The sequence below is a fragment of the Podarcis gaigeae genome (genome assembly GCF_964106915.1).
Source record: "Podarcis gaigeae genome assembly, chromosome: 8".
NCBI classification, from domain to species: domain Eukaryota; kingdom Metazoa; phylum Chordata; class Lepidosauria; order Squamata; family Lacertidae; genus Podarcis; species Podarcis gaigeae.
This window is the reverse complement of record NC_139684.1, coordinates 90,731,919-90,756,725: the sequence shown is the minus strand read 5'-3', so window position 1 is coordinate 90,756,725 and position 24,807 is coordinate 90,731,919. Positions and strand designations below refer to the sequence as shown.

Here is a 24,807-nt window from a genome sequence, read left to right as displayed (position 1 = left end):
GTTCAGGTGATCCCCAAGGCACCCTCGACCCGAGTTGTTTGGGGCTTTGTAAATGACGCTAGGGCCTTGAGACGTCTCATTTCGCAGCCCATAAGTTTTGGGGTGCCAGAGCCTCCATTGGCCAGAGGTGGGAACAGACCGCAGAGTCTCCTGCAGACTGAACTCCTGGCTGCCTTCTCTGGGTGCTGAGAAAGGATTCTCTCTGGGGCCTTACATAAAAATTATACACCATAAACATAACATTTTCACACATTAAAAAAAGGTTCTTTCAAACTTTGAGACCTCCTTCCTTCCCTCCATGGGTTCCAATTCTAAATTTTATGTGGGTTTTTTTTAAAAAAATAGTAATATTTATTAAATTTTCCATTTTACAATCCAATAAAAAACACATTAAAAATATTCCTAATTATAAAATTATATTTTTATATCTTTGGGTGAACTTCCCATGCTCTGAAGAGTTCAGGGAAGTTCCAAATTTTGTTCCTGCATCTTTTACTGTAATCTATCGGTTACATAATCATAGTATCCAAAATCCACGTTACAAGTGTTATCGTATTCCTGCCAATGATTTTAACTGTTTACAGTGATCTCTTAAATATATCTTAGAAACAGATAGGAAGCCGTGTTGGTCTGCCATAGTCAGAACAAAATAAAAAAATTCCTTCCAGTAGCACCTTAAAGACCAACTAAGTTAGTTCTTGGTATGAGCTTTCGTGTGCATGCACACTTCTTCAGATACACTGAAACAGAAGTTTCCAGACCCTTCTATATAGTGAGAAGGTGGGGAGGGGTATTACTCAGAAGGGTGGTGGGAATGGGTGATTGGCAGATAGCTGTGATGAGCCTGTTGACGACTCTTAACGACTGCAATAGGTCTTACAGGAAAAAGCAAGGGGTGAGAAGGTGAAAAATGGCTTTGTCATGTATAATGAGATAAGAATCCAATGTCTTTGTTCAGACCAGGTCTCTCCATGGTTTTAAGTTTGGTAATAAGTTGCAATTCAGCAGCTTCTCTTTCCAGTCTATTTCTGAAATTCCTTTGTAATAGAACAGCTACTTTGAGATCTTGTATAGAATGTCCTGGGAGATTGAAGTGTTCTCCTACTGGTTTCTCTGTCTTGTGATTCCTGATGTCCGATTTATGTCCGTTTATTCTTTGGCGTAAGGTCTGGCCTGTTTGTCCAATATAGAGAGCTGAAGGACACTGTTGGCATTTGATGGCATACACGATTTAGACGATGAGCAATTAAATAGTCCCGAGATGTATGTGTGATGTTGTTGGGGCCAGTAATGGTGTTGTCCGGGTGTATGTGGCAGCAAAGTTGGCATCTGGGTTTATTGCAGGCTCTGGTGCCAGTGTCACGGACACTTTACACGGGCACTGTTATATCTTAGAAAGTTATTCCAGTCTTTTAAAAAAAAAATCAGGTCTTCCTGATCTCTGACCTTTCTTATCAGTCTTGCCATTTCTGCATATTCCATCAGCTTGTAAAACCAATAAAAATCATTCATATATATATATATATATATATATATATGGTCTCTCTGGGGCCAGCCCCACACAGGCCCCGCAGGGGCACCCAGAGAGGCAGCAGGACCAGCAGCGGGGCTAATGACTGGGTGTGGGGGTCTCTTTCTCCTCCCCAGTGGCGTCGCAACAGAGGGTGGGGCGGTGCGCCCCAGGTTCCACATCTGGGAGGGTGACAAGAAGGCACCCTGCGGAGTGTTGCCCTGCCCCCCCAGCCCAGGTGCGGCTACGCAAGCAGCCATTATGCCGCCGCAGCCACATGTGAAGAATCCTCCGTTTGTGGCTGCAGCCACGAGCAGAGGATCCTGGTGCTGGCGGCAAACCGCTATGTACAGTGCATGTGCACCGTACGTAGCTCAAGCACCGTACAGATGGCAGTGGGATCCCTCTGTCGCCACTACAGCAGAGGATCCCCGCACCGTCCCTACGGCACTGGAGCGGCGCCACCGGCAAACCGCTATGTACAGCGCATGTGCAGCATCGCTAAGTACAGCGCATGCATCCTACGTAGCAACACCACACATGTGCCCTCCATAGCGACGCCCCGCCCCAGGTGTCACGGCGCCTTCATTCACCCCTGGGTCAACCACCCTCTCTGTCCGCCCGCAGGACTGGCAAAGGACGGGGTGTGGGGCGGGTCTGCATCCCCCTGCTGAAAAGGGGCTGGCCCCGAGGGACCTGGGGAGGGAAAGCAAGTGGGCACAGCTGGACTGGGGGGGGGCAGACGTGGCCCCAGTTCCAGGGGCTTCTGCTTGGCTTCCGTGGGGCTTTGGTGGGTAGCTTCATGCCCTCAATGGGTGAAGAATGCTGCAACCAGAGTGCTGGCAGGAACATAATTTATTATTATTATAATTGTAATAGGGTCTCAGGGTGGTTCGCAGAATAAAATCAAGATATAAAACCACAAAATGCAGAATAAAAATAAAAACAGCAACCCAATAGCCCCCACGCAACAGCCTCGTGACACCCACTCACGACCAATCCGGGTTCGAGGTTCTTGCGGCTGGCTGAGAATATCTGAGCCCTTCCTTTCAGCAGCTGCCCGTCTTGTGCCCGGCTTGTGCCCGGCCCTGTTCCAGCTTCTTGCCTTGACTGGCAAAGCCCTGAGCTCTTTCCCCCTCTCATCCCTGCAGTGCTGGAGGTCCACCAGTTTGCCCAGGAGGCGGTGGTGGCCGACGCCTGGCTGACCGCGCAGGAGCCACTGCTGAAGAGCCGGGAGCTGGGCAACAGCGTCGACGAGGTGGAGCAGCTGATCCGGCGCCATGAGGCCTTCCGCAAAGCGGCCGCGGCTTGGGAAGAGCGCTTCAGCTCCCTGCGGCGGCTCACCACGGTACGGGGGGCGGAGGGAGCGGGTGCAAATGTCGCCTTGGGGAAGGGGGAGGTTCTTAAGCAGAGATCAGGTGGCCACCGGGCAGGGATTCCTGAGCTGGGTTTCCTGATTTGCAGGGGGTTGGACTAGATGACCCTGGGGGTCCTACGTTTCAGATTCTCATCATCACCAAACCTTTCATTGGCATCGCATACAAACATCCAAAACAAATCAATACAGATTTACCACTTCCCCAGTGGCACAAAACATTTGCTAAAAGAAAGGAGGCAGAGCAGTCTATGGTCACATCTCCAGGTCTCCAGGGATATCAGACGTCTGCAGTGTATTTCGACGACAAAAAACCAAACAGAGATATTTAGCCACTTGCTTGGTGAGCTCCTGATCATTCCCCAGTAATAGAAAATGTATGACCTCTGACTCTGTTTCCATTGGGGATACAGAGTTGATCTAGAAATTGCTGGCGGAGATCAGCATATAGTTTTCAGTTGAGAACCAGGTGTGTGAGGGTTTCCCCCAGGTGGTCTTCACCTGGGCAAGGTCTTTCTCCTTCCACCCTGCCTGAGAACCTTCCCCAAAGGAGGTTAGATGGATTTGAGTATATGTAAGATGTGTAATATGTGTATGTCAATAAATAATAAGAAGAAGAAGTCCATAGTTTTCCCGAGGCTGACCCTCCTTTGTGCCCTGCCCCACAGATTGAGAAGTTGCGGGCCGAGCAGAGCAAGCAGCCCCCCACGCCTCTCCTGGGCCGCAAGGTCTTCGCCGACCCGGCGGAGCTGGGCCACAAGTCACTCGTGCGCCAGCCCCTCCACGAGAAGGAGCTGCTGCTGCTTCGTGGCCGGGGGGAGGCCCAGGCCCTGGTCAACGGGCTGAAGCCGGAGACCCCCGAGCGCGGCGAGGCCAAGGTGGGCTACGTGCGCCACGAGCTGAAGCCAGAGCGCCTCCAGCCCAGGATCGACCGGCTGCAGGAGGCGCTGGAGGCCAAGGCGCCCGGGGAGGGCAAGGCTGGCGCCGCCGCGGAGGAAGACACCCGCCGACCGGACTCACGGCCGGAGGCGACGGAGACCAAGGGGGGCGGGCGGGTGGAGGCGCACGTGGAGCGCCACCGGGAGCGCCACGAGCGGCGGCTGGAGCGCCAGGAGTCAGTGGAGCAGCAGGAGGCGCCGCCGGCGCGCCACGAGCAGCCTGAGCGTCGTCGGGAGAGGCGGGAGCGGCGGCTGGAGCGCCAGGAGTCCAGCGAGCAGGAGGCGCCCCGGCAGGCGGGCCGAGAGCGGCACGAGAGGCGGCTGGAGAGGCAGGAGTCCAGCGAGCAGGAGGCCCAGCGCAACGACCCCAAGGGAGGAGGGTGAGGAGCCGCCAAGGGGGGGCGGGCGAAGCAGGCAGGTCTGGTGGCCGCAGGGGGAGAAAGCACAGCTCAGTGCTCCCCAGCCAGCCGCTCAGCTGAAAGCATTTGCTTAATTTGGGCAAGTGACTTTTAAATTAGGTTTTTAAAAGGGATGCAACCTTGGGATAGCTGCACTACAGTGGGTTGGGCTAAATGGCCCCTTAGGGTCCCTTCCAACCCTACAATTGGATGATTCTGTTACCTAGCAAAGCAGTGGAGGTTTTTAATGAAAGTCAGATAGCTAACTTCCAAATATTTTCCAGCTGTCATTCCTGTAGCGTTGCAGCAGGGGGCTGGTCTAGATGATTCCTGGGGTCCCCTTCCAGCTCAGCAATTTGCAGCCCTGAAGACAGCCCTGTTTAGGGAAGTTTTTAATGTTTGATTCTGGTTTTAATATTCAGTTGGGAGCCGCCCAGAGTGGCTGGGGAAACACAGCCAGATGGGTAGGGTATATAATACAATAGCCTGTTAAACATTAAAAGCTTCCCTATGCAGGGCTGCCTTCAGATGTCTTTTAAAGAGAAGATAGCTGCTTATTTCCATCACATGTGAAGGGAGGGTGTTCCACAGGGCAGGCGCCACTACCGAGAAGACCCTCTGCCTGGTTCCCTGTAACTTGGCTTCTCGCAGGGAGGGACCCGCCAGAAGGCCCTCGTAGCTGGACCTCAGTGTCCAGGCAGAACGATGGGGGTGGAGACGTTCCTTCAGGTATACTGTACTGAGGCCATTTAGGGCTTTCAAGGTCAGCACCAACACTTTGAATTGTGCTCGGAAACATACTGGGAGCCAATGTAGGTCTTTCAAGACCGATGTTATGTGGTCTCGGTGGCCGCTCCCAGTCACCAGTCCAGCTGCCGCATTCTGGATTAGTTGTAGTTTCTGGGTCACTTTCAAAGGTAGCCCCACATAGAGCGCATGGCAGTAGTCCAAGCAAGAGATAACCAGAGCATGCACCACTCTAGTGAGACAGACTGCGGGCAGGGAGGGTCTCATCCTGCATACCAGATGGAGCTGGGAGACAGCTGCCCTGGACACCGAATGGACCTGCGCCTCCATGGACAGCTGTGAGTCCAAAATGACTCCCAGGCTGCGCACCTCATCCTTCAGGGGCACAGTTACCCCGTTCAGGACCAGGGAATCCTCCACACCTGCCCGCCCCCTGTTCCCCCCAAAACAGTACTTCTGTCTTGTCAGGATTCACCCTCAATCTGTTAGCTGCCATCCATCCTCCAACTGCCTCCAGGCACTCACACAGGACCTTCACCGCCTTCACTGGTTCTGATTTAAAAGAGAGGTAGAGCTGGGTCTCATCCGCATATTGATGGACACCCAGCCCAAACCCCCTGATGATCTCTCCCAGAGGCTTAATGTAGATGCTGAAACGCCTGGCCTGGCCCCTCTCCCCTCCCACTCCTGGGACGCAGCCCTCCTGAATCTCCCGGGGGGCACCCTTCTGACACTCTTCCTGGTCACCCGCAGTAAGGCGACGTTGGCAGACATCGTGGAGCAGCTGCAGGAGAAGGAGTCCACGGGGCCAGCGGCCACGCCAGCAGCGGCCACGGTGAGTCCCCCCCCCCATTTTTGTTGTGTCCAACCCAGTCCCTGGCTGTGCCACCCAAGGGTGGTTCCTGGGCTCACATCACGACTGCAGGAGCCTGGGTGACAAGACCTTCCGTGGGGGTCCGCCATCTTGGCCCTGGAGATGTCAAAGCGTCTCTCTCTCTCTCTCTCTCTCTCTCTCTTTCCCCGCAGCCTCGCGAGAGGGAGTCTCCGGCCCGCTTGCCCAACGGGCTGGACATGCTGCCCGACCGGACGCCCCGCCCCGACCGCCCCCGCGCCCGAGACCGCCCCAAGCCGCGCCGGAGGCCCCGGCCCAAGGACCCCAATGCCCCACCGGGGGAGGCGCGCCGGTCCCGCTCGGCCCCCGCCCAGACCAGCGCCCCGCCCCCGCCGCCCCCCACCCACACCGTCCAGCAGGAGGGCTACCTGCTCCGCAAGCTGGAGCTGGAGGGGCCCAACAAGAAGGCCTCTAACAGGTGAGTCGCGGGGGGGGGGGAACGACGCTCCTGCCAGCACCCTCCCTGCCCGCCTGCCCGCGGGACCGGCAAAGGAAAGGGGTGGGGCGAGTCTGCTTCCCCCTGCTGAAAAGGGGCTGGCCAGGGAGGGCAAAGCAAGTGGGCACAGCTGGGCTGGGGGGGCAGACGTGGCCCCAGTTCCAGGGGCTTCTGCTTGGCTTCCGTGGGGCTTTGGTGGGTGGATTTCTGCCTTCAATGGGTGAAGAATGCTGCAGCCAGGGTGCTGGCAGGAGCATCATCATCATCATCATCATCATGATTATGTGGTACCTTGGTTCTCAAACTTAATCTGTTCCAGATGTCCATTCCGAAACCAAAGCATTCCGAAACCGGTCCACGCTTTCCCATAGAAAGTCATGCAAAACGGATTAATCCGTTCCAGGCTTTTAAAAACAACCCCTAAACATCAAATGAACATGAATTTTACTATCTAACAAGATCATTGATCCATAAAATGAAAGCAATAATCAATGTACTGTACTATAAAATAAAGTAGACAGTATTGTAGATGATAAAAATTAACACAAATTTATTTTTCTTACCTGCGCTGATGATAGTCATTGTTTGGAGGGGGGGCTTTTATCCATTTCCACAGTCATGCAATACATCAATCGATCAATCGATCAATCAGTAGCTGAACTGGGTTCCACACAGTCACAAAAACAAATTAACTGGAAAAGCCTCAAGAACAAAAATGCAAAATAAAGAGCAAAAAGCAAAAGTGCCCAACTTAATCTGTTCTGGATGTCCGTTTGACTTCCAAAATGTTCGGCAACCAAGGCGCAGCTTCTGATTGGTGCAGGCGCCCCGGAAACAAGAGCCGACAGCCGCAGCGGACGTTCGGCTTCTGAAAAACATTCAAAAACCGGAACACTCGCTTCAGGGTTTTCGGCATTTGAGAACCAGGGTGTTTGAGAACCAAGGGACCACTGTATTATTATAATATTTATTCATTTAAAGACTTTAGCAATTGCCTGGCCTCTTAGCCAATGGTCACCAAAAAGCATCACACAAGCATCACAGAAAGAGGTGGTCTGCAAGAGGAATTTGAGGGGCTCAGACCCTGGGACCTTCTGCATGCCAAGCAGGTGTTCCCCCCGAACATTTTCTCCCCACTTGTGGGGGTGGGGGGCTGCTGGGAGGTGCTGAGCCCGGCCGGCTTCCTCTCTCTCTCTCTCTCTGGCAGGTCCTGGATCAACCTCTTCTGCGTCCTCAATAAGGGGGAGCTGGGCTTCTACAAGGACTCCAAGGGGCGGGAGTCGGGCAGCACCCACGCCAACGAGCCCCTCCTCAGCCTCCTCAACGCCACGAGCGAGGTGGCCAACGCCTACAAGAAGAAGAAAAACGTCCTGAGGATCAAGTGAGCCTCCTTCCTGGGATATTGGGGGGGGGGGGCAGAGCCGTCTTGCCCATAGGGCTTAGAGGTGCGTCGCGCCAGGGCGCCAGCCTCTCAGGGGCGCCCCAGCAAGTGGGGGAGCTGCGCGGCATTGGCAGCTGCCTCCCCTTTCCCTGCATGCCCACCAGCTGTGCCCCGCCAACCATAAGGCTGGCGGGCGTGCAGCTTCCATCCTAAACCTCTGCAGGGATCACTCTCCTCCCTAGGATGCTTGGGAGGGGCGCAACGTCTCTCCCAAACCTCTGTTGGGATCGCTCTCCTGCAGCAGCATGGGGGAGAGTTGAACCCCACCCCCGGATGACTGGCAGTGCACAGCTACGGCCACCCCAACACTATCTGTGGCAATTTGGGGGCGCCCCTCTGCTAAAGACAGCCCTGGGTGGGGGCTCTGCTCCTTCCCTTCAAAGAGGGCAAGCAGGCCCCCAAGGAGTGGGCAAGGAGCTGGAGGCCAAGGGAGACCCTCCTGGCTGCGCCCAGGGGCAGGGCACAGATGGTGCCCCTCCTGGGAACCAAGGGGTGGAATGAAGGCAAGGGGAACAGGCTCTCCCCAGGCCAGCAAGGAGGTCAGAAGGCAGCAGTACATTGCATGGAAAGTTGGGAGAGACTTTGGAAGGAAGACATTAGATTAACATCATGTTATGATTTAAAAGAAAATTGCATGAAAATGCTTTACAGGTGGCATTTAATGCCTCTTAAGCTAGCCAACTTAACGCGCGTGGAGCTGTGGTGTAGACCACTGAGCCTAGGGCTTCTCGATCAGAAAGTCAGAAGGTCAGCGGTTCGAATCCCTGCGACGGGGTGAGCTCCCGTTGCTTGGTCCCTGCTCCTGCCAACCTAGCAGCTTGAAAGCATGTCAAAGTGCAAGTAGATAAATAGGTACCGCTCTGGCGGGAAGGTAAATGGCGTTTCCGTGCGCTGCTCTGGTTCGCCAGAAGCAGCTTAGTCCTGCTGGCCACATGACCCGGAAAAACTGTCTGCAGACAAATGCTGGCTCCCCTGGCCAGTAAAGATAAGCACCGCAATCCCAGAATCCTTCACGACTGAACTTAACCGTCAGGGGTCCTTTACCTTTTTTTAAGCTAGCCAAAATATTCAGATCTAGGACAAACACTTCTTGGAAATGCAGGGAGGCTGAAGGCACATGGATCCGCATGTGGTGGAACTGTAAAAAGATCAGACCATTTTGGGAAATGATTTATAACGAGCTGAAGAAAATGTGCAAATGCTCCTTCCTTAAGAAACCTGAAGCCTCCTGCTAGGAATTCTAGGTAATGAAATCCCCAAAAAGTTCAGGAGAGTCTTATGTATGTTACAGTCGCAGCCAGAATTCTAATCGAAAAAAACTGGAAGGGAGAGGATATTCCGTCTAAATCAGACTGGCAAAATAAAATAAGAGAGTACGCTGAACTGGGAAGATTATCAGCAAGGTTACAAGACGTTGCTGATGAAAAAATTATCATAGAGTGGGATATATATACTGAGTCTATATAAAAGAACATTGTCAAAAGATCAATCTATTGGCAGGCCTTGATTGAGCTTTGGTGTGTAAATAGGATAATTTTGTAAAATAAAATCTATAGTAAGTTAAATAACATGTAGAAAGCAAAGTTTAAGTGCATATTTAAGGAATTTAATTTGGGAACGCAAAGGGAAGATCGGAGGTCTTGTCAAATTTAATCACAGATGGATGTACAAAGCAAATATTAGTTAAAGAATGAATAATTATTTTTTATTCCTCATTTTTCCTATAACATCTATTGTACATTTCTATTATAAAGTTTTCAACCAGTAAGGCATCCAAAAAAGGGGGGCAGCAGTACCTAAGAACACAGGGGCCCATCGAGCCCAAAATCTTTGTTCTCAGTCATCAAATGCCCCAAAGAATCTAGGAGTCAAGATAGACTACCTCTGGACCTGGAGGTTCCATAAGAACTTAAGGAAAGCCTGGTTGCAGGATTAGGCCATTGGCCCATGTAGTCCGGCATCCTGTTCTCACAGGGGCCAACCAGAGGCCCCTCATGGGAAGCCTGCAAACAGGATCCGAGCACGACTGCACTCTCCCCTCTTGTGGTTTCCAGCAACAGAGATTAAGTGCACAGCCATTGTGCCCAGGAGCCATCGATAGCCCTCTCTTCCTCCTTCCTCAATTTGCCTCATCCTCTTTTACAGCCATCTAGGCTGCTGGCCACCACTGTCTCTTGTGGCAAGGAGTTCCATAGTTGCCCCTCAATGGCAGTGAAGCGCAGGAGAGCCACTGGCCGGATCCAGCCCAAGGCTATTCCTCTGTTCTTGACTTCCCTAACCGCTTGCTCTTCCTCTCTTCCAGGACTAGCGAAGGTGGAGAGTTCCTCCTGCAGGCCAAGGACGAGGTGAGCTCTCTGTTCTCTCTCAGAAGGGTGTTTTTAAATTTATTTATTTTTCCAAAAAAAGTTCATACAAAATCCTGCCAAAGACAGTGATATCAAACAGGATCTGGCAGCAATATACGTATCCCATATATGATTATTTGTCTGTGGGCGAACTCCGGCTCCCTCGGCCTGAAAGCAGAGATGAGCGCCGCACCCCAAAATTGAATTTGACTGGACTTAACTGTCCAAGGGTCCCAGAGCAGAGACAGAACAAGGCAGGGTTATGAAACAGGGACCCTGTGATACCAGGGAAATTAACTGATTCAAATACCCTTAGTCACTGTATCAATCCTATTCATTCATGGGCCAAGGGGATCCCAGGCCATTTTCCTCCTGGCTTACAAATGAAATAAGGTCAGATGTCATCTGTTTATCTGAATCTGCAGCAGGGCAGCAGCTGAAGAAGGAGCAAAAAGGGTTTTCTTGTGTGTGTGTGTTTTTGTGGCTGATTAGCTGCTCTCCCTGTGCAAGGGTCAGAGGGGGCAGGGTTTCTGTTGAGGCAGGTGATTAGCTGTGGGAGGAGCTTATCAGAGCTTGCAGGGCAGCAAGGGAGCAAAAGGGTTTTCTTGTGTGTGTGTTTCTTGTTGCCATCTTGCCAAAGGTTGCAGGCAGCTTTACCTGCAGCAACTGCATGTTGATTGCCCTCTTAGAAGACAAAGTCCAGCAACTGGAGGAACGTGTAGCTACGCTCCAAAGAATTAGAGAGCTGGAGCTCTTCTTGGAAGCAACAGAGCACACTGTCTCCACCAAGGAGGAGACAGGGGACTCCCCTGAGAAGGAGGCTAGTTCACCAACACAGGAGCCAGATATATGGAGAAACGTGACTCAAAGAAGTAGGAGGCCCAGGGTTCGCTCTGATTGTTCAGAAATACACAATCGCTTTGAGGTCCTCTCCCCTAGCATGGAAGATGAAGAGCAGACTCCATTTGAGGATCTCTCCCTCATTACAGTCGATCAGGTATATGAAGACGAGCAGCAAAGTCAGTCCTCAGGGAATGTGCAGGTGTCCTTGGAATGGACAGCTCACGGAAGAACCCCGACCAGACCTAAGAGGAGGCGTGTAGAGGTGATAGGGGATTCCCTACTGAGGGGAACAGAAGCAGTGATCTGTGGGCCTGACAAGATGTCTTGGGAAGTGTGCTGTCTCCCCGGGGCTAAGATCCAAGATGTAACTGAATGACTGCAAGGAATCATAAAACCCACTGACAAATACCCCTTCCTCTTGGTTCATGTGGGAACCAATGGCACTGCAAGCAGTAGCCTCCAGAAGATCAAAAGAGACTACGAGGCTCTGGGCAGGAAATTGAAGCAATTAAATGCACAAATTGTCATCTCATCTGTCCTCCCAGTTGAACGACGTGGCCCAGGGAGAGAGGGGGAAATAGTGGAAGTGAACAGCTGGCTTCGCAAATGGTGTAAACAGGAACGGTTAGATCACGGACTGCAGTTTCTTGAAGATGGACTTCTGGCAAGCGATGGGCTGCACCTCACAACGGTTGGGAGGAATGTTTTTGCCAAAAATCTCAGAAACCTCATCAGGAGGGCTTTAAACTGACTAATGTGGGGGAGGGAGACAGTGCTCCTGAAGGTAGGAGTCTATCAATTGATGAAGATGATCATCCAAATGTCATAGACCGAATGGAGCAAACAGTACGCAGACCTAGTGGTGGGAGGAAAAAATCCTTAAATAAGAGACACGGGGGAATGATTACTGGACTTCAATGTCTGTACACTAATGCGCAAAGCATGGGAAATAAACAAGATGAGCTTGAGCTCTTGGTACAGCAAACTAAATATGGCATAATAGGCTTCACTGAAACCTGGTGGTATAAGTCCCACGATTGGAATGTAATAATGGAGGGATACAATCTATTTCAGAGAAACAGACCAGACAAGAAAGGAGGAGGAGTGGCGTTATATGTCAGGGATGTGTATACCTGTGAAGAGATCCAAGATTTAGAACCTCAAAGCCAAAGTGAGAGCATTTGGGTCAAAATTAAGGGAGAGAAGAATAACAGGGACCTCATTGTGGGAGTTTACTATAGATCCCCAAGCCAAACGGAGGACATAGATGATGCCTTCCTGGAACAGATGGCCAAGCATGCAAAAGGAAGGGAGATAGTAGTAATGGGGGACTTCAATTACCCGGATATTTGTTGGATGTCAAACTCAGCCAAGAGCATAAGGTCAAACAGATTCCTCACTGGCCTTGCAGACAACTTCGTTGTCCAGAAAGTGGGAGAAGCAACAAGAGGAACAGCCATTTTAGATCTGGTCCTAACCAATGTTGATGACCTGGTTAGTGGGGTAGAAGTGGAAGGATCATGAGGCACGAGTGATCATGCTCTTCTGAAGTTTACTATACAGCGGAAAGGAGCAGCCAAGCATAGTAGGACTCAATTTCTTGACTTTAAGAAAGCCGACTTCATAAAACTTAGGGAAGTGGTGGGTGAGATCCCATGGACAGTAATACTAAAAGGAAAGGGAGTTCATGATGGCTGGGAGTTTGTTAAGAGGGAGATAGTAAAAGCACAACTTCAGGCAATACCAATGAGACGGAAACATGGAAGGTGCCTAAAGAAGCCAGAGTGGCTATTGTTGTGACGTGGGGTTTGTGATTTCAGCTCTCTTGACATAATATGCTGAAGACAGTTCTCTAGTAACACTTCTTTATTAAAGCAACAAGACTAAGACTTGAGGAGGGGAGAGCTACATTTATAGGGACAGGGAACAAACTAGAAAGGATACATTTTGGAGGGAACAATATCAGGCAATCACAGTCCTGCCTTTTGGAGGCAACCAATAAGACAGAGGATCCAAATACAGCAGCTTAAATGAACCAATAGTAGCTGTACCCTCTGGAACCAAAAGGCAGTTACTTTACCCTAATGCAATACAGACAAGAATAATACAGATATAAAATCCTTTGACTCAATACACAACACCCCTCCCCCCCCTAGTGAGCACAGCAGACGTAATCTCTCAGGTACTGTGGGGTCCTACAACGTCTACTTGATCTCCTGACAACAGGTGTTGCCAGTTCTGCATTGGGTGTCACCTGTGGTAGGGGGGCTGCTATAGGGGTTTCGTCAGGAACAGAAGGAGTCCCAGACATCTCAGGGTCCCCTACCTGTACCTCGTCATCCTGAGGACTAGCAGACCCTGGTTCATTTGCTGAAGCCCCTGGTGATTGCACCTCTGGGCCATTTTCACTCTGGTCTTGCAGCTCTGCGTCGTTAGCCAGGGATGAATTATCAGACTCTTCCCTGCTGAGCGCCTGGCGCCTCAGCTGATCTATATGTCTCTTCCAAACTTGCCCATTTTCCAAGGTCACATAATAGGACACAGGTCCACTAGCCCGGGTGACCACACCAGCCACCCACCGCAAACCTCGTGAATAGTTCCTCACCCAGACCAGATCTTCAGGGGCGAAATACCTTGTTGTGTCAGACTCAGCCTGGGGGTTTGCTCTTGAATTACGGTTTGGCATTTTATCCGGGTGGACATAATCCAACACCGTTACCAATCTTCTACCCAAGAGCAGCTCAGCTGGCGACTTACCCGTTGTAGTACACGGCGTCGCATGCTGCAAAAATAACATTTGCGCGATGCGAGCTGACCAGTTACCCTCCATTAAGCGCGCAATGGATTCTTTGGCTGTTCTTACCATGCGCTCCGCCTGCCCATTGGAGGATGGGTGAAAGGGCGCGGATGTGACCCCTCTTATGAAGTTATCAGCCAAGAATGCCCTGAATTCTTGGGATACAAAAGCTGCCCCATTATCTGATACAATGGTCTCAGGTAACCCGTGGGTTGCAAACAGCTGCCTCAACACCTTGATTACGGCAGCTGATGCCATGCTAGGGACCATCGCCACTTCTAACCATTTGGAATATGCATCGACGATAACCAAAAAGACCTTCCCCTGGAATGGCCCAGCAAAATCTAAGTGCAGCCGGCTCCAGGGAGATCTGGACTGCTCCCACCAGTGAACTGGTGCTCTGGCCACTTCTGGCCGCACCTCTTGGCATGCCTTGCATGTTCGTACCCATTGTTCTATGTTCTGGTCCATTCCAGGCCACCACACATAACATCGGGCTAGCGACTTCATCCTGACCATTCCCGGGTGTCCCATGTGAAGTGTCTCAAGAACCCTGTTTCTCAGTGGTGCTGGGATGATCACCCTATCTCCCCACAGGAGACAAACCTTATGCATGGATAACTCGTGCTGCCTTGTCGCATAAGGCCTGAATTTGTCTTCATGCGGACCACCTGGCCACCCCCTCCCCACCCAAGTGAGCACACGGGAGAGAACAGCATCTTTCCTCGTTTTCTCAGCTATATCAGTAGCCGTTACAGGAGCCCCAGGAAGGGTTTCCAGCATCATTATGTGCTCCGCTGGAGCAGGATCCTCATTGCTCCCGCCAGGAAGGGGCAATCGACTCAGCGCATCAGCGTGGCACAACCGCTTCCCTGGCACATGGGTCAAGGTGTACTGGAACCCGTTCAGGAATATAGACCAACGCAACATTCTGGGGGAGAGAATTTGTGGCGTTTGTTTGTTCGGGTTGAACAACCCCAACAGTGGTTTGTGGTCCGTTTCAATGGAGAAATGACGACCGTACACATAATCATGGAACTTTTTGATTCCTGCCACAATTGCAAGCGCCTCTTTGTCAATTTGAGCATAGTTGCGCTCCGTGGGCGACAACGTACGGGAATAGAAAGAGATGGGCTTTTCCGACCCATCCGGTTCCCTATGACTCAGCACCGCCCCCAGGCCGTATTGAGAGGCATCACATGTCAGGACCAGCGGCTTCGATTCATTATAATGAGCAAGGACGCTCTTGCTACTCAGCATTCCTCGCAAAGAATCAAAAGCCTTCTGCTGCTCCTGCCCCCATCGCCACACATTCTTTTTCTGCAACAGTCTATGTAATGGTTCAGCTACCGAAGCTTTCTGGGGTAAGAACGAATGATAAAAGTTAATAAGTCCCAGGAATGACTGCAACTCCGTCTTGTTCTGTGGTCGTGGTGCCTTGATGATGGCCTTAACCTTAGCATCTGTGGGGTGGATGCCTGATGCATCAATTTTAAACCCCAAGAATTCCACAGTTGGCACCCCAAAACTGCATTTTTCCTTTTTTAGTTGCAACCCCACCTCCTTGAACTTGAGCAACACTGCACGGACACACGCAACCAGTTCCTGTGGGTCTTTTCCAGCAATCAAAACATCATCAAAAAATGGCAAGACCCCCGGCAGACCTCTTAACAGGCATTCCATGAGCCCTTGAAAAATCCCTGGGGCCACACAAACTCCAAATTGTAATCTGTTAACTCTGAATGCCCCTTTATGTGTGACAATAGTCTGTGCTTCCGCTGATTGTGGGGTTACTGGCAGCTGTTGGTAAGCTTGTGCCAGGTCAAGTTTGGCGAACACCTTGCCCCCAGCCAGTTTAGCCAACAGATGTGATACGACTGGAATGGGGTATGAGTTTCCCCTGAGTGCCTTATTGATAGTACATTTGTAATCAGCACAGATCCTGACTTCCCCATTTGCTTTAAGGGGCGTGACTATTGGAGTCTCCCACTTAGCGGAGTCCACGGGTGAGAGAACTCCCTGCTTGACCAATTTAACCAGCTCTGCTTCGATCTTGGGTTGCAGTGCAAATGGCACTCGCCTTGGTTTGAGTCGGATTGGGGCCACCCCAGGGTCCAATTCGAAGTCAACTGGGGGCCCTTTATAACAACCCAGTTTTCCATTAAAGAGACCAGCAAATTCTTTGCATAATGCCTCGCTCATCTCAGGGCAGGTTTGGATTGAATTAAGCCCTGATATACTCAGTCCCAGGGCGGGAAACCAGTCAGTGCCCAGAAGACTGGGGCGACTGCCCTTCGCAATCACCAGTTTGAGTACTGCCTGTTTGTCCCGGAACTGTACTCTCACGGCACACATTCCCATGACATGGATGCGGCCCGCTGAGTATGACTGCAAAGTTGCCGGGAAGGGCTCCAGAGGGGGCAACTTACCCCTGGGGAAGAATGTCCTCGCGGTCTGGTCCGACACGATAGTGAATCCAGATCCGGAGTCCACCTCCATGTCGCACAGCTGACCCTCAATCTTCACCTTGATGTGTGCCTTGCCTTGCGCTGGAAACTGCACGACCCTCCCGTTGATCTCCGTTACGTAGTGGCAGTCCTGTAGAACGTGGGTTGCTGTGGGCGGTCTGCGATGCTCCAGTCTAGGTGCTCCTGTCGCTCCCAACGCCGCCAATCTACAGACCCTGGCGATGTGACCTGTCTTCCCGCACGTCCAGCACATAGCATCCCGGAAACGACAACTCTTCCGCTCATGGTTTCTGCCACAACCAGGGCACCTGCCTCGGTGATCTTTGTGCACTGTGCAGGCCTGACGCACTGACTCGACCCCACGGACTGGGCTCTGGCTCGAAGTAGCCTCTAGCTCGTCCATGGCATGCGCAACTTCTATCTGTGGCTTAGGGGCCCTGCGACTGGCATCAAGCTCCTCTCTTTCATAATTCTCCGTGGCGGTGGCCTCCTTCAAGGCTGAAGCAAGGGTAACCTCTTCTTTAGCCACAATGCATCTTCTGGCTTTCTTGCTGCTCAGACCACCGATAAAACGATCCAGGAGAGTCTCTTCCAGATCTTGGAAGTCGCAGTGCTGAGCGAGCTTCCGCAGTTCAGCTAGAAATGCAGATACAGACTCCCCAGCACGCTGCTGCCTCTTATGAAACTCCATCCGCCGGGCCACCTTGGTTGCAGTAGGCGCCAAATGGCTTGTTAGGCAGGCAAGAATATCTTTGAGAGATGTCTCACTTAGCTTCGCTGGGGCAAGCAATGCCTTGGCCAGCTTGAAGGTCTCGGGCCCACAGTAGCTCAGGAATGTGGCCCTTCTTTTGCTGGCATCGGTGATCCCTTGAGCCACCGCGAAGAACTCGAAGCGTTCGACGTAGTCTTCCCACGTTGTGGGGCTCTGATGGCTGGAAGGGCTCCAATACCCTTGGACTCTCCATTGTCCTGTGGGCAGGGTCGTCTTCTCAGCTGGCCAGTGAGTCTTGTTCTTAGCTACAATCCGGACTCTGAGGCAGGGCTGCGTTTAACCGCTCCTCAGCTTTCCGGATCCCACCTTCGTCGCCAGTTGTTGTGACGTGGGGTTTGTGATTTCAGCTCTCTTGACATAATATGCTGGAGACAGTTCTCTAGTAACACTTCTTTATTAAAGCAACAAGACTAAGACTTGAGGAGGGGAGAGCTACATTTATAGGGACAGGGAACAAACTAGAAAGGATACATTTTGGAGGGAACAATATCAGGCAATCACAGTCCTGCCTTTTGGAGGCAACCAATAAGACAGAGGATCCAAATACAGCAGCTTAAATGAACCAATAGTAGCTGTACCCTCTGGAACCAAAAGGCAGTTACTTTACCCTAATGCAAATACAGACAATAATAATGCAGATATAAAATCCTTTGACTCAATACACAACAGCTATCTAAAGAACTTTTAACTGAGTTAAGATTAAAAAAGGATGTGTACAAAAAATGGAAAAGGGGGGAAACCACCAAAGAGGAATTCAAACAAATAGCCAGCACGTGTAGACACAAAGTCAGAAAAGCTAAAGCACAGAATGAACTCAGGCTTGCTAGAGAGGTTAAAAGCAACAAAAAAGGCTTTTATGGGTATGTTCGTAGCAAAAGGAAGAACAAAGAAACAGTGGGGTCACTCAGAGGAGAAGATGGTGAAATGCAAACAGGGGACACAGAAAGGGCTGAACTCCTCAATGCCTTATTTGCCTCAGTCTTCTCCGATAAAGAAAACAATGCCCGACCGGAAGAATTTGGAGCAAATGATTCAGCAGAGGAAACACAGCCCAGAATAACTAAGGAGATAGTACAAGAATACTTGGCTAGTCTAGATGTATTCAAGTCTCCAGGGCCAGATGAACTGCATCCAAGAGTATTAAAAGAACTGGCAGATGTGATCTCAGAACCACTGGCAGTCATCTTTGAGAATTCCTGGAGAACAGGCGAAGTCCCGGCAGACTGGAGGAGGGCAAATGTTGTCCCTATTTTCAAAAAGGGGAAAAGAGAGGACCCAAATAATTACCGCCCAGTCAGTCTGACATCAATACCAGGGAAGATTCTGGAGCAGATCATCAAGCAAACAGTCTGTGAGCACCTAGAAAGGAATGCTGTGATCACCAATAGTCAGCATGGATTTCTGAAAAATAAGTCATGCCAGACTAACCTGATCTCGTTTTTTGACAGAATTACAAGCCTGGTAGATGAAGGGAACGCAGTGGATGTAGCCTACCTTGATTTCAGCAAGGCATTTGACAAGGTGCCCCATGATATTCTTGTAAAGAAGCTGGTAAAATGCGGTCTTGACTATGCTACCACTCAGTGGATTTGTAACTGGCTGACTGACCGAACCCAAAGGGTGCTCATCAATGGTTCCTCTTCATCCTGGAGAAGAGTGACTAGTGGGGTGGCACAGGGTTCTGTCTTGGGCCCGGTCTTATTCAACATCTTTATCAACGACTTGGATGATGGACTCAAGGGCATCCTGATCAAATTTGCAGATGACACCAAACTGGGAGGGGTGGCTAACACCCCAGAGGACAGGATCACACTTCAAAACGACCTTGACAGAGAACTGGTCCAAAACAAACAAGATGAATTTTAACAGGGAGAAATGTAAAGTATTACACATGGGCAAAAAAAATGAGAGGCACAAATACAAGATGGGTGACACCTGGCTTGAGAGCAGTACATGTGAAAAGGATCTAGGAGTCTTGGTTGACCACAAACTTGACATGAGCCAACAGTGTGACACGGCAGCTAAAAAAGCCAATGCAATTCTGGGCTGCATCAATAGGAGTATAGCATCTAGATCAAGGGAAGTAATAGTGCCACTGTATTCTGCTCTGGTCAGACCTTACCTGGAGTACTGTGTCCAGTTCTGGGCACCACAGTTCAAGAAGGACACTGACAAACTGGAACGTGTCCAGAGGAGGGCAACCAAAATGGTCAAAGGCCTGGAAACGATGCCTTATGAGGAACGGCTAAGGGAGCTGGGCATGTTTAGCCTGGAGAAGAGGAGGTTAAGGGGTGATATGATAGCCATGTTCAAATATATGAAAGGATGTCACATAGAGGAGGGAGAAAGGTTGTTTTCTGCTGCTCCAGAGAAGCGGACACGGAGCAATGGATCCAAACTACAAGAAAGAAGATTCCACCTAAACATTAGGAAGAACTTCCTGACAGTAAGAGCTGTTCGACAGTGGAATTTGCTGCCAAGGAGTGTGGTGGGGTCTCCTTCTTTGGAGGTCTTTAAGCAGAGGCTTGACAACCATATGTCAGGAGTGCTCTGATGGTGTTTCCTGCTTGGCAGGGGGTTGGACTCGATGGCCCTTGGGGTCTCTTCCAACTCTATGATTCTATGATTCTATGAATCTTGGCAGTCTTTCTTGTCCTTGGCATGTTCTTGGCATTTCATGATTCTTCTTGTTTGAACCTGGTGTTGTGTAGCTCCTGGCATTGTTTGAGACTAGTGTTTTATAGCCAGAGTTTTATGCCTCCTTGCATGTACCGTTCATATCATATTGTTTTTGCCAGAACGTGCTCATTCCATTAGCTCTTTGATCAACACAGTTCATTAATAGTTCCTCAACAGCATCCATTTTGTGGTGTTCTTCAACCATTTTAGGCCGATACAAACCATTCCAATCCAAAAAATCAAGACGCGGGTGGCACTGTGGATTAAACCACAGAGCCTAGGACTTGCCAATCAGAAGGTCAGCGGTTCAAATCCCTGCGACAGGGTGAGCTCCCGTTGCTCAGTCCCTGCTCCTGCCATCCTAGCAGTTTGAAAGCACGTCAAAGTGCAAGTAGATCAATAGGTACCGCTCTGGCGGGAAGGTAAATGGCGTTTCCGTGCACTGCTCTGGTTTGCCAGAAGCGGCTTAGTCCTGCTGGCCACATGACCTGGAAGCTGTATGCCAGCTCCCTCGGCCAATTAAGGGAGATGAGCGCCACAATCCTAGAGTCGTCCGCGACTGGACCTAACGGTCAGGAGTCCCTTTACCTTTACCTTTAATCCCAAAAAAGGTTGCAAACCGGGATACAGTCCGACCTCGGGTTACAGCTGCTTCAGGTTGCGTTTTTTCAGGTTACAGACTGTTACTAGTTTCAGAACTCACAGGGTTAAGGAGTTCTGAGTGACGTCTCTCCATTCCTGAGGCGTGACCAGAAGGAGGGAGTGGCTTTATCTCACTGCCTGTTTGTCTCTGCGTCCGAAAGAGACGGAAGCAAAATGTGTGAGCTGAGTCCAGGAAGGCTCCGTAATTGTTTAACTGCTTGAATAAAGACTGAATTATAACCACACTGACTCCTGGGTGTGTTTGATCTGCTTAACACCGGGGAGCAACAGAACACTGCGTGAAACGCTCTGCATTTGTGGCGGCCGGAGGAGGACCAGCAGAGAGGTGCCAGACGGAAGTGTGCCGGGCTTCCATTCAAGTAGCTGCGCCTAATTGGGGTCCGATCCAATTAGCCACGCCAATTATTCAACACAGACCACCAAAACGCGGAAGTACCGGAACGGGTTACTTCTGGGTTTCGGCGGCCGCGCATGCGCAGAAGCGCTAAATCGCGCTATGCGCAGAAGTACTGAATCGCAACCCAACCTGCAGATGCACAGGCGCAGGTTGCAAACACTGCGGGTTGCTAACATGCATCCCACATGGATCGTGTTCGCAACCCGAGCATCCACTGTATATCAGATCCCAGAAGGTTTTTACTTTACTGCAAGTCCACCACATATGATAGAAATTTCCCTCTTGTTCTTTACATTTCCAACATTCCTTATTTTTCACCTTATACATTTTAGCAAGTTTTGCTGGCCTTAACTCCCTTCCTTCCTTCCTTCCTGCAGGAGGAGCTGAAGACCTGGCTGGAGGCCCTCACCGCCTCCATCGCGGAGCACGCCGAGATCGCCCGCTGGAGCCAGGCCTTGCTGACCACCTCCTCCACCGACGAGGGCAACCCCAAACATCGGGACGCTGACCGCAGGGCCAGTACCTCGGGCCGCAAGAAATGAGGCTGTCCCTCTGGCCGCAGGGCCGTCAGGCTGCTGTGAGGAACCCCCGGAGAAGGAGGCGCCCCGTGGCCCTCGGCCTACGCAAGGAGGAGAGCTTCCTGGGGCAGACTCTGGGGGTCTTTGGGGAGGGCCACGGCCGGGCGCCAAGGCACTCCAGGGGCCCCGAGGTGGGGGGGGGGTGCCTGCTCCCTCTGTGTCTGCTGAACCAGCCAAGACTGTAGAGACAGTGAATGGGGGGGTGAGGCTCCACCAGCGCAGGAGGGGGGGAGCTGGTGCCCCAGAGGGTCCCCAGAGACTGCCACCCTTGCTCCTGCCCAGAGGCACCCAAGGGACCCAGGAGGCTGCTCTGCTTTCCCACGGCTGGTGCCCAAGAACAAACAGCGGCCCCGTCAACCACAGAGTCACATCTTCTGCTTTTGTCCAATCTGTGTCCAGGGAACCCCCCTTTTCATATTCTCTCCCCCCCCCCACGCTCCAAAATGTCCTCCAAATGGGACCCGTGCCAGGCCGAAGCAGAGGCAGGCCAGGTGAGGGCCACGCGCCACGGTAGTAGGGGGGGTGCAGGGCCGCCCCCCTTTGCTGCCACCAGCGAGAAGAGGCAGCTCGCCCCCCCATCCCTCCCCAGGAGCTCAAAGTGACTGCTTGACAGCGGCCCTCAAGGGAGGTGTGTCAAAGGTGGGGACTGGCTGTTTCTGCTTTCTCTGCAAGAATTTCTCCTTCCAGTTTCTTGTCTTCCGATCAGCAACAAAACTTGCTCCAGTGGGGGCAGTTTTTTGTGAGAGTTGGGGGGGCGGTTGCGGGGGCATCGCTCCAGACCCCACCCCACCCCTTTGTCAGCCTCACCACCTGCTTCATCAGCAATCAGACTCCTAGGAACTGCATTCGACCCATTACTCAAGTCCAGAGATGGCCCCACGCCGCTCCCCTGCCCCCACCCGTCTCGTCTGGGGTGCTGTGTGTGTGTGTTGGCCCCTGGCCACTTTCCCATCTGTCTCTGGCTCTGCTCCCATCTCCCTCGCAAAGCCATCTGCCCCTTAGTTGCCTTTGCGCCTCTCTCTCTGCGCGCCCATTCGATGCCCTCCAGACAGAAACCTCCTCTGCGTCCCTCGAGAGGCGGAGAGGGAAGGGGCCAAGGGGGGAGGCTGCCTGCTCCCCCCTTTTCCAAAGCTGCCTGGGGCTCTGCTGCTCCCGCTGCCTCATCTTTGGGGCTCGGGGGGGGGGCATCCGAGACAGGCTCCAGCTTCCAAAGAGGAGCCCGCAAAGGAGGCGCAAACGGCACCCAGACTTCGGAGCACAAACTCACATCAGCAGCACAAGGGGGGGGAGCCCGCGGGCACCGCTTTGGCGCTGCTCTTAACAAGCCATATCCCTTGCCATCACGACTTCTGCTATTGGGGAGGGGCACCTCGGGGAGGGGGCTCACCTGTCACGCACAGAGGTGTGCTTTTATGCAATAAACAGCAGAGTCAGGAACTGCACCTGGAGACGGCCCCAGGAGGTGCGGGGGGGGGGGGCGGGAGAGACAGCTGGTTCCCAGCCAGAGCAGAGGCCCCAAGAGGCCTCCAACAGGCAGCCTCTGCCCTAGTACAGCACATCCGCTTTGCCTGTGCCCTCGGAGAGTAGAGACCGTCTCGGATCCTTTATCTTGCGGCGATTCCTGCCTTGCTGGGGTTTGGACCAGATGACCCCTGGGTTCCCTATGATGAGGTCAGCCTGAGAGGGAAGGGAGGTTTCTGTGGGTCTTTACTCTGCAGAGGCTGGACCGGTCCTGGCGAGGGTTTGTCACCCCCGACCCTTGTTTGTCCCCCTTGATTTCAAGTCCGCCTGCCTGGCTTCCAGCTCTTCTTCCCACTCAGTGCAGAGAGGAAACGGAAAGGCAACATCTGTCCTGGAAGCCAGCTGTGCAGCTCGGGGGGGGGGCAGGTTAGGGTCAGCAGCTCCTATCCTTTTCCGCTGGGAGCTCAGGGAGATGCTGAAGTCGTACCCCTGGTCCAGCTAGCTCCATCCGTTTTTTGGATACCGACCGTGGCTCTCTTGAGATTTCAGACAGGCTCTCTGTATCCACAGCAGGTGCTTGACCACTGACCTGTGGCCTTCCTGCCCAGTGTGTCCCATTCCCAGGACGGCCAGCGACCCCCTTAAGCCCCCCTCCCAGTGTGAAACGCCTTCCTACAAGTCAATACCTGCCTCCATTTCCAGCCCGAGCTTTGAGACCAGGTGGGGAAAGGGCATGCTCTTGCCGGCCCCGGTGCCAAGACTGGGGGCTGTGCTCTGTACATTCTTCAGGGGGTTGGGGACCCTTTGGGTCCCTCCCAGCTCTATGATTCTGTCCTGAGCTGCAATGATTGGTGACCTTGAAGATTGGAAAACCCAAACTTTAAAACGTGACCCTTGTCCAGAGGAAGACAGTCCCAAGCGCAGCTGGCACCGGTCCCCAAACATCTCTCAGCCCCAGGACTTGGTGTCAAGATGCTCCCTGCCGCAAGTCCAGCCGCATGCTTGATCCGTCCGGGGCCAGCGTGCTCCCTAGCCAAGGCCTGGTGGAGCTCAGATTAATCGTCATGCCTGTGAACAGACCGTTCTGGGGCAGCTTTTCCCAATCTTGTAATGTTTCCAGCCTGAGACTGGGCCCGATCCAGCCTCCCTCGTCCCGGGTGTGTCTCCACGGTGCCTCTCCTGGAGCTGGTGCACTTTTATTTGTTGACGCTTCCGCATCCCCCTCGGCCTCCCCTAACCGTTCAGAAGCCTGTAAGATATTGTAATTGCTTTAAATAAGTTTTTTTTTCTTTGTCTTGTATAGAAAAAGAACCGCCAAAAAACTGGAGCATTTGGGGTTTTGCAATCTCTCATTTTGTTTGGCTGTAAATCTTTCTGAAGAACTGTGTTTTTCAAACAGAGACCAATTTGTAAAAGAGCTTAGATCTTGGTTGCATGAGATCCAGCGATCAACTTGCTTGCTGCCTCTTCGTGTGGTTCCCCACCACATCCAGTCTCGAGAAGCCACGAATCCCCCACGCACCACAATGGGTGTTCTTCCAACATGGCTGCAGGTGTCCGCTGCTCAGACTTCACCCATGTCCAGTTGCAGAGAGATTAGTAGCTCTCTTTCTGCTCCCGGTGCAGATCCTGGTCATTCCACAGCCTTGACCACTGGGGAAAGCATGAATGAGCTGTGCCACCTTGGTGTCCAATAAAGGGGAACGGAGTGGTCCTAGACCCTGGCTGCAACCAAACGTGTCTTTTGGGGTCCCATTTCTTTGCCAGGCTTCCATGGCAGTCTGCTAGTGGAGGCAGAACAGGCCTAGGGAGCCAGTGGCTCTCTAGATGTGGTTGGGACTATAACGCCCATTGGCTAGGCTCCCTGAAGTGGATTAAAGTTGTAGTCCAACCCCCACCATGTGGGAATGTCCAGGGAGGCAGGAGATAGATTGTTTATTAATATCCTTCCTAATTTGTGCTAGCAAGTTCCTTAACTTAGCAGAGTTTCACATTCCCCTTTTAAACGCACAGCAGATAGCTGGTTGCAGGCTTGTATACGCTTCTCACTATTAGGTCCCTGGTCAG

At 51.9% G+C, this 24,807-nt stretch overlaps 1 protein-coding gene across 4 annotated transcripts in view; it reads left to right on the top strand.

The window, feature by feature from the left end:
* The window catches only part of SPTBN4 (spectrin beta, non-erythrocytic 4), a 101,494-nt gene extending 77,018 nt beyond the window's left edge, over window positions 1-24,476 (top strand). For 2 of the 4 annotated variants that reach the window (XM_083753564.1, XM_083753565.1), the window contains exons 31-37: window positions 2,662-2,858; window positions 3,554-4,203; window positions 5,722-5,803; window positions 5,995-6,278; window positions 7,504-7,677; window positions 10,040-10,082; window positions 21,079-24,476. In XM_083753564.1, the coding sequence (XP_083609690.1) occupies window positions 2,662-2,858; window positions 3,554-4,203; window positions 5,722-5,803; window positions 5,995-6,278; window positions 7,504-7,677; window positions 10,040-10,082; window positions 21,079-21,243 (1,595 nt within the window). In that variant the 3' untranslated portion in view covers window positions 21,244-24,476. The remainder of the gene's footprint in view (window positions 1-2,661; window positions 2,859-3,553; window positions 4,204-5,721; window positions 5,804-5,994; window positions 6,279-7,503; window positions 7,678-10,039; window positions 10,083-21,078) is intronic. The other 2 variants (XM_083753566.1, XM_083753567.1) reach the window with 1 other exon arrangement.
* Window positions 24,477-24,807: the final 331 nt, after the last annotated feature.